Raw genomic sequence first — 14,495 nt, forward strand, 5'->3', positions numbered from 1 at the left:
GCTTGTATATGAGGCTAGAGAAGCACCTCTTTCTGATGCCACCAGCACCACATTCCAGACCATCAAAGAAGATGACCAGCCTTCTCAGTCTTCGAGGACTGCGCTGGACAGGAAGTGGAGCATGAAGATGAGGAGGATTCGCAACGTCTTCAGAAGGAAATGTAATGAAGGGGGTTCTAAAGCCGCCTAAAGCCTATTACCACCACAAGACTCATACATTAGAAGACAATTCTAACAGCCTGACATTGTTATTTAATTAGTCTGTTATTATTTGGGAAATAGAATGATGGGATTTTTGGCCTTGGCATTTCTAATTAGAAACCCCACAAGATTCCTACTAGAACGGAACTGTAACAGCCTGATATTTGTATTTTTTTATTCCTATTTTATTGTTGCTTTCTTCATTTTAAAGTATATTAATTTAACTTTTTTATGCACACTGATTGAGATAAAAGTACATGTTCAATCTATTCGTTACTCTGTGGTTGGATGTTGATAGAGGAAAGGATTTTAAATAATGTAGACGATGAAGAAATTATCTGTGCATTTTATACCCCATATGGTATACTCTTTTATTAAAAAATGTACAAATATATACAATATATACAAATATTTTTGTTGAACAAATTTCACAAACAGTATAACTGACTTTACAAAAATGGATTTTCGACACGTGGAAATATTACAGTAGTAATTGCTAAATCTTGAGATTGTAAATGAAAGAGGATAGAATTCATTTTGCTCTCATTTTCACAGTGACATTGATAAAAGATACAGAGATTTCACAAAATGTTCAGGAGTACTAGTCTATTACTAGTGTACTAGTGATTTTATACTGGTACATTGAGTCAGTACTGCCAGTCTGACACATGGACATGTATCAGTATCATTCACATCCTAACTCATAGTTTAATGTGGCTACATACAACACAGGAACTACAAGAATATATATTACTAAGTTATTACTTACTTATGTACAGTATTTTGTTTTTTAACACCTTTTAAAACTATTTAAAACTATTTGTTGATCACAACATTGTAAAATATGGGGTCCTTCATCCTCTTTAAGGTCTTTTAAAGTACAAAAATACTCCCAACATCATCTAGGTCTAGGGTAATCTTCTGTTATGGACGGATACAACTTTGCTGAAAACACTTCTTTACAACTTTAGAAAGCATAGATTCCCATGCCAACCGTTGCCAGGGCTACACAGATCCCCAGCACCATTCTGAAGAAGGGTGATGCGTTGACCAGACTGGTCTGGATCTGAAGGGATCTAGCCGTCACTTTCTCTCCTGAGAAAAAAGGAAAGGAGGAATGATTAGTATTATCTAACACACTAACTGCATATGTACTAAATATCACCGTCATCATATTCAACCAGTGTGTGTGTCTGCGTGTTTGTGTGTGTCTGTGTGTGTGTGTGTGTGTGTGTGTGTGTGTGTGTGTGTGTGTGTGTGTGTGTGTGTGTGTGTGTGTGTGTGTGTGTGTGTGTGTGTGTGTGTGTGTGTGTGTGTGTGAGTGTGTGTGTGTGTGAGAGTGTGTGTAACTTACCATCAGCCAGTTTGGAGTGCGTTGACGTGTGTCTTGTGCATCTATTTCTGGTTGTCGTATGCATGAGCTCACTTTCCCTCTCTGTCACAGACACCATCTTCTGAAGATCGTCAAAGACCTGCATCACAGACAGAGGCAAGACAACATCAGTCAAAAGTCAGTCATCTTATGTACGAAGAACCAAGAAGCTCCTCAAAAAAAACTAAATGGCTCTCACTTAGCTTATAGTTGAACACCAACCCTAATATCTAACCTTATATCACCCCTAAACCATGGCTGTCCCGTTTCCCTATTCCTTGTCATCCCCCCCATCTCCCCAACCACCTCATCCTCCACTCCTCTCCTCCTCCTCCACTCCTCTCCTCCTCACCTGGATGTTCAACTCGAAGGCTCTGACAGCCTCCTGCAGCATTCCTTTCCTCTCCTCCTCCTCCAGCTCTATGCTGTTCATTCTACTCCTGTACAGCTGTTTGAACAGGTTGGGGCTGCTCACGCCCGGGAAGGAAAAGAACGACAGACCCTCGCCACCCTTCAGCCCCAGAGACTTCTGGGTAATGCGGCCAAGGACTTGTCCGCCAGATAGGTCGCCGAGGTAGCGGGTGTATGCGTGTGCCACTAGGTACTCAGGGTTGTCTTTGCCGATCTGTAGAGGGAAGGAGAGAAAGAGAGAAAGAGAGAGTCAGTACAGTACAGGTGTGAATGCACTATAAACCCATTCCAAGTAACCAAATTCTTTTAAAAAATTGTCTCAACTTCTAACGTTTGGCTGAATTTACATTGGATTTTTGAAACCCTCATTTGCCCCCTTCATGGTTCCATAAGGCAGGGTTTCCTAAACTCGGTCCTGGGGCCCAGCTAGGGTACACGTTTAGTTTTTGCCCCAGCACTACACAGATGATTCCAATAATCACATTTTTATGATGAGATAGTTATTTGAATCAGCTGTGTGGTGCTAGGGCAAAAACTAAAATATGCACCCAGAGGAGACCCCAGGACCGAGTTTGGAAAACCCTGTTATAAAGCATTATGGTACGATTCAACTTCCACAGTAGCTGGTAGGTTAGTTTCCAGACCAGTCCAGTTTAATACACACCTGTCTGAGTCTATGGGCATAGATTTTAGTGGCAGCCGGTACAACAATCTTCTCTCTCCAGTCCTGCCCATAGAAATGCTCCAGGTCTCTCTCCACTGACTCCAGCCGTGCTAGTTCCAGGGGGAAGTATATAGGCGCGACACTCGGGTGGTTGGAGTTGTTGTCCAGAGCTTCCTCTAGTGCTTGATAGATCTCATAGAGGGAGCACAGGAGAAGCTGAGGAAAGGAGATAAGAAAAGGATATAAACTTGGGTTAGTCTCAATACTTCCATTACACACAAAATACAGTACCTTGACCCACAACAGTTTATAGCAGTACATGATAGAAGGACGCAGCATGATGATGCACGGCGCTCCAGCTTGAAAAATGTTGCATGTCCACACTGAAGATTCAGATCAACTGATGGGAATTACAGCGTAGATAGGGAATCACAAGACTAATTACGTTGTACTTGCTAGTATCTCCATTTACTAACATGCAGCAGAGGTTTAAACAGAGAGATGAATAGATGAAGACTCATCTTTGTCTTTATTAATGATATGTTATTGATTGATTACCTTGTACTGTGGCAGACTGACGTTTCCTCTCTGGTAGGCCAGCATCAACTCAGTGTTCTCTGCTCTGACATGGCTGTCCTTGGTTACAGCTTTAATCTGCTCAGACAGATCACTGTGGGAGAGAGAGAGAGGAAAACACATGAACCCCTGTATTCAACCTGTAAAGTCCCACCATTACTGTACTGTTCACAAACGGAGAGAGAGAGAGATGGGGGGGTCATGTTAACTTCTGTTTTCAACCTGTGATAAAGACTGTCTTACACACTGAGCATACATGACCCAGTTCACACACTGAGTGATGATTGACAGAAGGATGAGAGGGGGAATGCCCACTGACGTATAGAACAGCTGGGTGACATATCACTTAAAGGTGCAAAACCAACACAGGTCTATCGATAGAGGCTAACTGCTAATGAAGATAAGATACTGCAGGTGACAGCAGGTAGATCAGAGCAATAGACACCTACTCAGAAGAACACCCCATGAAACACTGTCTCTTGCAAAAGCAGCATGTTTATAAGACACTTACTAACACAAGAAACATTTTAGTTTGTCTGAGATCTTCATATGCTTGGTAGAGGCAAGCAGAGACAGTGTATGTTAACTGTGTGCTAAGTTAAGTCAAAACACAGAAATCAGTAGCATGCATACTGCTGGCTGTAACAATACCTGTCTGTGTGCTCCACTTGTGTCTGCATCTTCTTCTCTGTCTCCATATCTGTATTTACAACAGAGAAAACCATCAGTATGACTGAGGTAATACGGTGTCATACAGTATGATCTATAACACAGTATACCATATAAACATGATATGTATGTTGATAATAAGCCTTTAAAATGATCACACATCAGATACTTGCATGTTGTCTATATGACCCAAACAGGAATTGCAATGCCAGTTGTTATAGAAAGTTATGACTGAAAGTTATAACCCAGAAATGGCACAAAAGTGAAATTGTAAATCAGTTTTTTCACTCACCAGTTCACAAGTTCTACAATAGTTGGTCCTTTCTTTGTTGTTATATTCCCACAATGAGAGACTGTCTTCTCCTTCTCTCTCTTTCTCCCTAAGTGTACAATCCTTACTTTGTGTGCCTCCTCTCCGGTCTCTACCTCTCTTTATACTGTCCTCCCCTCCTCCCTCCCTCCCTCCCTCCCTCCCTTCTTCTCTTTCACGGGTTAGCTGAGCTGAGAGAAACAGGAAGCAGTAAACCTGACTCAACAACAGCTCTGCTAGGAACAGCTATGGGAACATTGTGGAGGGAGGGACTAGGACTAAACATGACAGGGCAACTTTAGGAATACTAGTAATGGAAAACTGCAGGGAGGAGGGACCCGCGCTTAACATGACAAGGCAACTTTAGGGATAGAAATGGAAAACTGGAGGGAGGAGGGCCCAATGCTTAACATGACAGGGCAACTTTAGGAACATAAATCGAAAACTGGAGGGAGGGACCAGCGTTTAACATGACAGCGCAACTTTAGGAATATAAATGGAAACTGGAGGGAGGGGGGACCAAGAGTAAACATGACTAACTTTATTACCACCTTGGAAAGAAGAGGGAGGAGTGAGGGAATAGCAGTGGACAACTGGGGAGTATGGAGGGACTAGGACTAATCATGACAGAGCAACTTTAGGAACAACTGGAATGGTGGAGGAGGGATCAGAAGTCAGCACTAACTAAACATGACAGTGTAACTTCAGCACTCTGGGGAGCAGAGGGAGGAGTGTTGAAATCCGGACTCTGTGTAAACTACACAACACAATCACATGACTATGGTGTGTTTTGTCAAGAAGTGGTAGTAATCTAATGTTTGATGATTCAAGTTTGCTACTTGAAGTTCACTAGTTGGCTCTTTGTGGGTCAATTATGTACGGTTTACTGTCCATTATATATATATATATACATATGTATTATAAATATTTTTTAAAAAAGGTAATGAAATACATGTGATTGAATACATTTTCCATAATCTCGTGAAATACTGTAAATTCCCCAACACTAAATGCAGAAGAGGTATGAACAATTACCCAATGTACAAATCACATTGTGGTTTATGTGTCATTACTTGCTGATACATAGCAACATTTCATAATGTACTCGCTGACATTGCACTCTCCTGATGTTCAAGTGCAATGTCTAGCTAAAATAAGACAGAGTCACAGACACAGTGAACTTGAAGTCCACAGTCCAAATACACTCTTAGAACAAAGGGTTCCAAAAGGGTTCTTCGGCTGTCCTCATTGGATAACCTTTTTTTGGTTGCAGGTAGAACCCTTTTTGGTTCCAGGTAGAACACCTTTGGGTTCCATGTAGAACCCTCTATGGAAAGGGATCTACATGGAACCCAAAAGGGTTCTAGCCTACTTGGAACCAAAAAGATTCTACCTGCAACCATTCAATTAAAATGGGTAAAGAGAGATTAATACAAACCTGTTGGTTTAATTGTTAACAGTGTAACCTAAATACTCTCCACTGTTTCTGTACACACAGTGTGCTGCTATGCTGTTTGACTTATCTCTGACTGCCAAATTCAATCTCCCTCTCTCTGTCACAACAAAGCACTCAATCAGGCCTGGAAATGGCAGTGGCACTTTGGCAATGATGTATCACATACTGCTATTACTATTTAATTCCCTCTTAGGTCTAATATCAGTTGATGATTCATATATGAATGATATTGTTAATATGGTTTATAAGGGTATAATTATTCGATTTTGATGCAATAAGATTTGGTTTAAAGATTCATTTATTTAATGGAGAATAATCCATAACTGTAACTTTGTTGCAACCTGCAAGTCTGCAACAATGCAGCCAAATATATAGATTGCGTATAACTGGTGTGCCAAATTGTAGCAATAAAATAATTGGCCATAAACGTTTAGGACGTGATTTTCATGCCGAAGCAGTCAGCGATAAAAAATATTGCTTTGAACGCTTACCGTGATTCAGCGACTATGTGGACGTGAGGGAAGGGGGAGCAAATGGGGTGAGAACGATTCGACCATTTCCTGAACATGAGTCCGCGGAACTTGTACCAGAAGGGACTCGCATTCCAATGGTGTTAAAATCATCAGCCAGCGAAGGTGACTTCAAATTCAGGAAATTATGGAGCAACGATTTATCACCCATAAATTGAGTAGAGTAGGCTAGCCTGACAGTCTGTGAGTAAAAACATATGATTTTTATCACACGGCAAAATTGTAACATACATTGCAGTGTTTTGCAAATAATACTTTCACCAATAATACTTTATTGTTACCCTATGAAAAGTATAGGCCAATGTCTCATTTTACGTAAACCACGCGCCTCCACCCACCGGGTGCGTTATCCAGCGCAGCAAACTTTGAACTCTTCAAAGATGGCGACAAGCGGTGGGTGAAGTTTGGAGATGGTCCATCAGTTCTTTGTCGACACATCGGAAAGCCAAAACGGAGCTATCTTGATCGGCTACCAATTCGTTGTTGAAAAACACATAGCTATTTAATAATCGAAGAAACCGCGAGCTGTTGAGCAACGTAGCCACCTCCGTACTGCGTTTACATTTGTGCGGAGCAGGTAGGCAAGAGTGTTTGTTTAGAGGTGGTAGAATGCACCTTTTAGGAGGTTCAAATGCATATTCTTGCCAGTGTGCCACAGCAGATTCTTTGCAATAGTAGTCTATTCAGTATATTTGAACCTATACATTTTATCATGTAATGTGCATCGATTTTGATGTCTATATTACTGCCTCTCTTTCCCAGGTGTAGAAGATGGAGGGAGAGGTGGGCCTTGTGACCAGCCGCAGTCAGAGAGAGAAGAAAAGATCCTACAAAGATTTCCTGAGAGAGGAGGATGAGGATGATGACCTCGTGGCGGACGAGGAACAACTTGTCAAAGAACGCAAATGCAAGAAGTCATACAAGAAGAAGAGGAGACATTCAGGTTTGGAACGTGGCTACATAGTGAGCGTGACTATGAAATTTGGAGCAATGGCACCCTATTCCCTACATAGTGCACTACTTTTGACCATGGTCAAAACTAGAGCACTATGTAAGGAATAGGGTGCCATTTGGGACGGAAGTCTCCCTGTAATTTTGGCTCAATCTCATAGGTGCTGCATCCTTTCCGTACTCTCTACAGGTGACCACACCCACAGTTGGACCAATGGCAGTGCTGGACCGGAGTTGTATTTTCTCTCCCATCACCAGTACGACCCCCAGACCTGTGAATCACCAGACGAATGGTTGACAGAGGGGGAGAGAATTGAGGAAGTGAGTGAATAGGTGGGGTGAGTCTCCATTTTATGTCCTTGATTCCTTGCAGCCTCAGACGTTTTCCTCTAATGAGGTTTAAGAAGGAGTCAAGGAGAGAGGATACAAGGAATCAACAAAAATACAATTGAGATTCACCTGGGGACTAAGGCCTCTTTCTGTAGATATTAAGAGTAAGACCAAGTTGCCCTCGAGACACTGACCTAAGTTATGTCTAGCATTTCCCCACTAGTGATTAATGTTAAGGATATAGGGAGGGTGTACTGATCCTAGATCTGTCTAAAAGTGCAGCTTCTAGGTGTTATTGTGTAAAATGGACAGCAGAGGGCAGTGCTTGGTAAGTTTCCTTCCACTGATCTTTTCTGCTTCTTACTCATCCCTCGTTTCTTTTTCCCGCTCCTCTTCCAGAGTAGGGAGGAGTCTACCATGCCATCGTTCTGGATGTACATGGATGACCAGCAGAACGAGATAAGAGCAGAGGCCTCTACAGCTAGTTGCAGTCTCATGACCCCTGAGGCAACAGACTCACCCATGTTGACAGGGCCTGAGGTAGACCCAGTGAACGCGGCAGCCCACCTACAGCTGCTGGGGGAATCCCTGTCTCACATTGGCCACCGGCTTCAGGGAACTAAGGTGGGCTGGTTGAACACTGTTGGCTTCGTTGTCCTCACACTGAAAGGCTACTGAATACGGACATGTAATGCAAGCATTGTTTGATTGAAATTGCTGATAGTTTGATGAATCGGTCTGTCTGTTTCTAACACTCTCTCTTTCGCCCTGACGCTCCCTTTATTTCTGTGTCTCTTTCTCTCTCTCGTTTTCTCTCTCGTTCTCTCTCTCTTGTTCTCTCTCTCTGTTCTCTCTCTCTTGTTCTCTCTCTCTCTTGTTCTCTCTCTCTCTTGTTCTCTCTCTCTTGTTCTCTCTCTCTTGTTCTCTCTCTCTTGTTCTCTCTCGTTCTCTCTCTCTTGTTCTCTCTCTCCTCTCTCTTGTTCTCTCTCTCTCTCTTGTTCTCTCTCTCTCTAGGAGATGATGGCAGTGTCAGGTAGTCTGTCTGTGTTACTGGACTCTCTACTGTGTGCCCTGGCTCCCCTGGCCTGTCTCACCTCTCTGGTCCCTGAGCTACGCAGCTGCCCTTCACACACACACACACTGGTGAGGCTTACACACACACATTCTGTAGCTGTCAAATGATTAGGACTCTCACCACCAACTTCTTCTATTATCCCTGTCTTTCTTCTAGGCAAAGACTCTGGACAACATTGCCTATGTGATGCCTGGTTTGTGAAGTCTGTCTGATGAGAAGAGCCTTAACCAGGGCAAGCAGGAAGTTGTCATACTTTGAAAAGATGTTCCTTCCTGTCTGTTTGGGGCCTTTTGAAGGGATGGGGGAAAAATAAGCCATTTGTTTTAAGAGGGGCTTACGCGAACGTCCCAATCTGCACGGAGCACTCTACTTTACCTGTGTCCAAAGTTATCTGGGTTCATATTGAATTTTGAAAGATAAACCATTTGTTTAGTTTCATTGTTTTATTTGTTCAATTAAAACGTGTTTTGTTCATGCACTCGTTTTGATATTTTTCTAACTTGGCTTGGCAAGAGCTTCTAATCAACGGTTCTTGAATTATTGTTCCAGATTAAATACTTTGATTATTTAAGAGAATCATTTCCACTTCTTGAGCTCTGACTCATCACGTAAGACTGTCAGTGTCTGTTCTCACAACGGCCACATAGTTTTAGACTGACTGGATATGTCAGACAATGCCGGAGGCGCTGGAGTGCTTCTTCTGGTTTGGGTCTAGAACTGTGAAACACTGCAGTGGGTATCTTGTTACTTGGGTATAATTTTCCAGGGCCACGTTCATTTGCCAGAAGTTGTTGAATGTTGCAGATCGACTAGAAATGCCATGAATAGAGCCAATGTGATTCCTTGTTTTACATGTCAAAGAGGCATGTTTGTTCTACATAGCCTATTTCTCTGAACATTCCAAAATGTTGCATCCTGCTGGGCACGCCCCAGATGTTCAACCATCCCTGTACAACTAATCTAGCTCATAATGTACCATCACATATACAGTACCAGTCAAAAGTTTGGACTCATTCCGGCCTTTTTCTTTATTTACTATTTTACTATATTGTGGAATAATAGTGAAGACTAAACTGAAATAACACATGGAATCATGTAGTAACCCAAAAAGTTTTAAATCAAAATATATTTGAGATTCTTCAAGGTTTCTACCCTTTGCCTTGATTAACAGAATGTGACTGGCAGAACGGGTGTTGTATGTGGAGGATGAGGGCTGCAATAGGTATCTCAGATAGGGGGGAGTGAGGCCTAAGAGGGTTTTGTAAATAAGCATCAACCAGTGGGTCTTGCGACGGGTATACAGAGATGACCAGTTTACAGAAGAGTATAGAGTGCAGTGATGTTTCCTGTAAGGAGCATTGGTGGCAAATCTGATGACCGACTGGTAAAGAACCTCTAGCCGCACCCTTACCTGCCTTGTTAAAAGTTAATTTCTGGAATTTCTTTCCTTAATGCGTTTGAACCTATCAGTTGTGTTGTGACAAGGTAGGGGTGGTATACAGAAGATAGCCCAAGTCCATATTATGGCAAGAACAGCTCAAATAATCAAAGAGAAATGACAGTCCATCACTACTTTAAGACAAGAAGGTCAGTCAATCTGGAAAATTTCAACAACTTTGAAAGTTTCTTCAAGTGCAGTCACAAAAACCATCAAGTGCTATGATGAAACTGGCTCTCATGAGGACCACCACAGGAATGGAAGACCCATATTTACCTCTGCTGCAGAGGATAAGTTCATTAGAGTTACCAGCCTCAGAAATTGCAGCCCAAATAAATGCTTCACAGAGTTCAAGTAACAGACATATCAACATCAACTGTTCAGAGGAGACTGTGTGAATCAGGTCTTCACGGTCGAATTGCTGCAAAGAAACCACTACTAAAGGACACCAATAAGAAGAAGAGACTTGCTTGGGCCAAGAAACACGAGCAATGGACATTAGACCAGTGGAAATCTGTCCTTTGGTCTGATGAGTCCAAATTTGAGATGTTTGGTTCCAGCCGCCGTGTCTTTGTGAGACGCTGAGTAGGTGAACGGATGATCTCCGCATGTGTGGTTCCCACCGTGAAGCAACAGGACAATGACCCCAAACACACATCCAGGCTGTGTAAGGGCTATTTGACCAAGAAAGAGAGTGATGGAGTGCTGCATCATATGACCTGGCCTCCACAATCACCCAACCTCAACCCAACTGAGATGGATTGGGATGAGTTGGAACGCAGAGTGAAGAAAAAGCAGCCAACAAATGCTCAGCACATGTGGGAACTCATTCAAGACTGTTGGAAAAGCATTCCTTATGAAGCTGGTTGAGAGAATGCCAAGAGTGCAAACCTGTCATCAAGGTGGCTATATGTTTTGATTTGTTTAACACTTTTTGGTTACTACATGATTATGTATGTGTTATTTGGTGGTTTTGATGTCCACTATTATTCTACATTGGAGAAAATAGTAAAAATAAAGAAAAACTCTTGAATGAGGTGTCCAAACTTTTGACTGGTACTGTAGATTGTTACCCACTCTCTCCATCGTAGGCCATCACCACCCATGTACCCCTCATTGGCTGTGATGAAAGTTTGGCATGAGTGTCACTGTTTAAACCTCCGCCTCTCCACGGAATACCTGGTAGCCTCTGAACAATAGAGCCAGAGAATGTTGGTGTGTTTCAGCGTGCGTGTGACAGAGAAAGGGAGTGTGTACTAGGTAGACAGGTGACTCACTGATACTGACACTCCTTTATCCATGTAGTTTGGCCGTATTTAGAGGTAGATGAGGAAGGATAGATGTTGCCATAACAGACTGATAGAGGTGAGAAGGGTTGTATAGAAGAGACAAGTCGGTTCAAAGCGATTGGGTTCATCTGAGAGAAGGAAGGAGAAGAAGTACAGGGATACAGACAGAAAACCCAGCAACCCACTCCAACAAACTCCCATCTGGGTAAGGGTGACACCTCAGTAGATTTAGTTGGTTGATGTGTGTATTGTGTATGTAGGTCAAGGGGGGGTTCTTAAAACTAAACATATCATGGAATATAAGGTATTTAAACACCTTGAATTTCTTCTTCTTTCGCTGCTAGGAGAATAGGAGTTAAGAGTTGACAGGATATGGTCATCTGTGGTTATAAACAACATGTTGTCGGGGCGTATCTAACTGAAGTAGTCCTACATGCTGTATATGTCGTACTGTTTGTACGTTTTTTATGTTCTGTTACTATGAGCATGCAGTGTACATTTTGTGTTTGAGTACTGCTCCATACGCTGTTCTAAACATAATGTAGTTGGACAGGCCTGGCAGGGGTATGTAGTTGGACAGGCCTGGCAGGGGTATGTAGTTGGACAGGCCTGGCAGGGGTATGTAGTTGGACAGTCCTGGCAGGGGTATGTAGTTGGACAGGCCTGGCAGGGGTATGTAGTTGGACAGTCCTGGCAGGGGTATGTAGTTGGACAGGCCTGGCAGGGGTATGTAGTTGGACAGGCCTGGCAGGGGTATGTAGTTGGACAGGCCTGGCAGGGGTATGTAGTTGGACAGTCCTGGCAGGGGTATGTAGTTGGACAGGCCTGGCAGGGGTATGTAGTTGGACAGGCCTGGCAGGGGTATGTAGTTGGACAGTCCTGGCAGGGGTATGTAGTTGGACAGGCCTGGCAGGGGTATGTAGTTGGACAGGCCTGGCAGGGGTATGTAGTTGGACAGGCCTGGCAGGGGTATGTAGTTGGACAGGCCTGGCAGGGGTATGTAGTTGGACAGGCCTGGCAGGGGTATGTAGTTGGACAGGCCTGGCAGGGGGGTGGGGGTGTGGCTGGAAATTGGTCACCCATGCACATGATGCATACACACACACAAGGAAAGAGAGATGGGGAGAGAACAGAGAGAATAGAGGAGGAGGGAAAGATTGACACTACATAGGTAGATCAGTGAACACCAAAAATACCTCACCTGTAACTTGAATCTTTGCATTTCTGATATGCACATTACAATTGAAAGATAGATACACACACCAGACACACAACTTCAACGATGTTCACTGACAGTAAGCATTTATTTGTAACATCTCTTCTGGATTATCTTTTGAATTATAATTGTCATAGGATGACTGACCTAGGTTAAGACAGGAGGCAACCCAGCCCACATTTCCAGTTTAACTTTCAGGTGTGTTAATCATGGCAGTTAGACAGACTGGGTGTGAGAGAGAAGCCAGCGGCTACACACAAAGACACACACCCTTACATGTTATTCCCATGCTGATAACTAGTGGTATGGAGAACAAAGTCATTCACGTAAATGAACATCAACTTCACCATCAGGTATACTGTAAGTAATACCTCTTCAGTATCTGTAACCAATCTCTCTCTCTTTCAGCTATGACTGACGTCCTCCCCGGCAGCCATGCCGGAACTCCAGAGCCAGAGCTCCGCCTGGTCCTCCTAGGGACCATCGGCTGTGGCAAGACCCTGTCAGGAGACACCCTCCTGGGCCAGGCCTCCTCCGGCTCTCCCTTCGCCTCTGGTTCTTCCCCCAGGCTTTGCCAGCTGAGGCGTGGGGCCTCTGAGGGCCGGAGGTTGACTGTGGTGGAGGCCCCTCGCTGGTACTGGAACGGGGGCCACATGGAGGCTGGGGTGAGGAAGGAGACAGAGAGGGCACTTGAGCTGGCTTCCCCGGGGCCACACGCCTTCCTGCTGCTGGTTCCTGTCGGCCAGTTCACTGAGGTGAGTCTAATAGTTCTCTAATCGTTCAGAGGTTGTTCAGAGAAGTTCTATGTTTCTTTGTTATTGTGTCTCTGGTGTTTTGTCATGTAGTTTTACTATGGTGTTGTGAGTCTTGAACAGTCTCTATGTTCTGTGTTATTTCCTTTTGTTTGACTTAATGATGCACATTGTGCTTATGAATACCATCTATTTGCATGGTTCTAATTGATCCAGGTGGAGCGCAGAGTGCCCACTGAGCTGGAGGAGGTGTTTGGGGAGGGGGTGTTGAAACACACCCTGGTGCTGTTCACCTGTGGAGACTACCTGATGGGCCGGGGGGCGGGACAGTACCTGGAGGGAGAGGACCCTGGGCTCAGGGAGGTGATTGACAGGTGTGGGGGCCAATACCACGTCATCAACAACCGCCGACCGCAGGAGAGGGAGCAGGTCAGGGAGCTGCTGGAGAAGGTAACTATGACAACCATCCCATCTTATAATGGTAATGATAACAATGGATCCAATTGATGTAGTGCCTGTATGTGCTTCTACTGTCAATTTGTAGGACCCACACACTTTATTGACACATCACTTTTAAATACTTTATTACTATGTCCACGGAATGTTGCAAATACGTATAGCCACCCTGTTGGTATTTGATATTTGAGGCACTGTGCTTTATTGCAGGTGGACAACATGGTACAAAAGAACAGAGGATGCTACATACAACAAAACACCCTGCAGAGAGAGATGGAAGAACAAGCGAGGGAACGAGAGAGGGAACTGAAGGAGAAGGTGGAAGAACAAGCGAGGGAGAGAGAGAGGGAACTGAAGGAGAAGGTGGAAGAACAAGCGAGGGAGAGAGAGAGGGAACTGAAGGAGAAGGTGGAAGAACAAGCGAGGGAGAGAGAGAGGAAACTGGAGGAGAAGGTGGAAGAACAAGCGAGGGAACGAGAGAGGGAACTGGAGGAGAAGGTGGAAGAACAAGCGAGGGAGAGAGAGAGGGAACTGGAGGAGAAGGTGGAAGAACAAGCGAGGGAGAGAGAGAGGGAACTGGAGGAGAAGGTGGAAGAACAAGCGAGGGAGAGAGAGAGGGAACTGAAGGAGAAGGTGGAAGAACAAGCGAGGGAGAGAGAGAGGGAACTGAAGAGGTACAAGGTGAAGGAGGAGAAAGAGACTGTGCTGGAATCTAGACACGTCACAAACACAGAGACACGCAGATATTGGGGAAGCCAGAAAAGAGAGGTTACACCTAACTCTGCCATAGAGAGGAGAA

General features: G+C 44.0%; 3 protein-coding genes across 5 annotated transcripts; 2 read left to right on the forward strand and 1 right to left on the reverse strand.

Moving 5' to 3' along the window:
• Positions 1-535: 535 nt before the first annotated feature.
• LOC115147357 (heme oxygenase) lies at positions 536-4,329 on the reverse strand. Its single transcript, XM_029689566.1, has 7 exons — positions 4,186-4,329; positions 3,876-3,924; positions 3,207-3,318; positions 2,649-2,864; positions 1,926-2,198; positions 1,556-1,673; positions 536-1,296 (listed from the first exon to the last, which is right to left on the reverse strand). The coding sequence occupies exons 2-7, from the start codon at positions 3,920-3,922 to the stop codon at positions 1,169-1,171; spliced, it is 894 nt and encodes a 297-aa protein (XP_029545426.1). The 5' UTR covers positions 3,923-3,924; positions 4,186-4,329; the 3' UTR covers positions 536-1,168.
• A 1,740-nt stretch (positions 4,330-6,069) lies between these two features.
• Positions 6,070-9,023, forward strand: LOC115147358 (HMG domain-containing protein 4). Of its 3 annotated transcripts, XM_029689568.1 has the most exons (7): positions 6,072-6,372; positions 6,487-6,766; positions 6,952-7,132; positions 7,331-7,461; positions 7,870-8,094; positions 8,485-8,613; positions 8,702-9,023. In XM_029689568.1, exons 3-7 carry the CDS (start codon positions 6,961-6,963, stop codon positions 8,744-8,746), a joined length of 702 nt encoding a protein of 233 aa, XP_029545428.1. In that variant the 5' UTR covers positions 6,072-6,372; positions 6,487-6,766; positions 6,952-6,960; the 3' UTR covers positions 8,747-9,023. The 3 variants fall into 3 exon arrangements, with proteins under 3 accessions (XP_029545429.1, XP_029545428.1, XP_029545427.1); XM_029689569.1 differs by lacking the exon at positions 6,487-6,766 and having other exon boundaries at positions 6,070-6,294; XM_029689567.1 differs by having other exon boundaries at positions 6,072-6,766.
• Positions 9,024-12,898: 3,875 nt separating this feature from the next.
• On the forward strand, positions 12,899-13,747 carry LOC115147869 (GTPase IMAP family member 5-like). The gene is made up of 2 exons (XM_029690136.1): positions 12,899-13,243; positions 13,457-13,747. Exons 1-2 carry the CDS (start codon positions 12,899-12,901, stop codon positions 13,745-13,747), a joined length of 636 nt encoding a protein of 211 aa, XP_029545996.1.
• Positions 13,748-14,495: the final 748 nt, after the last annotated feature.

This window comes from Salmo trutta, chromosome 14 (assembly GCF_901001165.1).
Source record: "Salmo trutta chromosome 14, fSalTru1.1, whole genome shotgun sequence".
Taxonomy (NCBI): Eukaryota; Metazoa; Chordata; class Actinopteri; order Salmoniformes; family Salmonidae; genus Salmo; species Salmo trutta.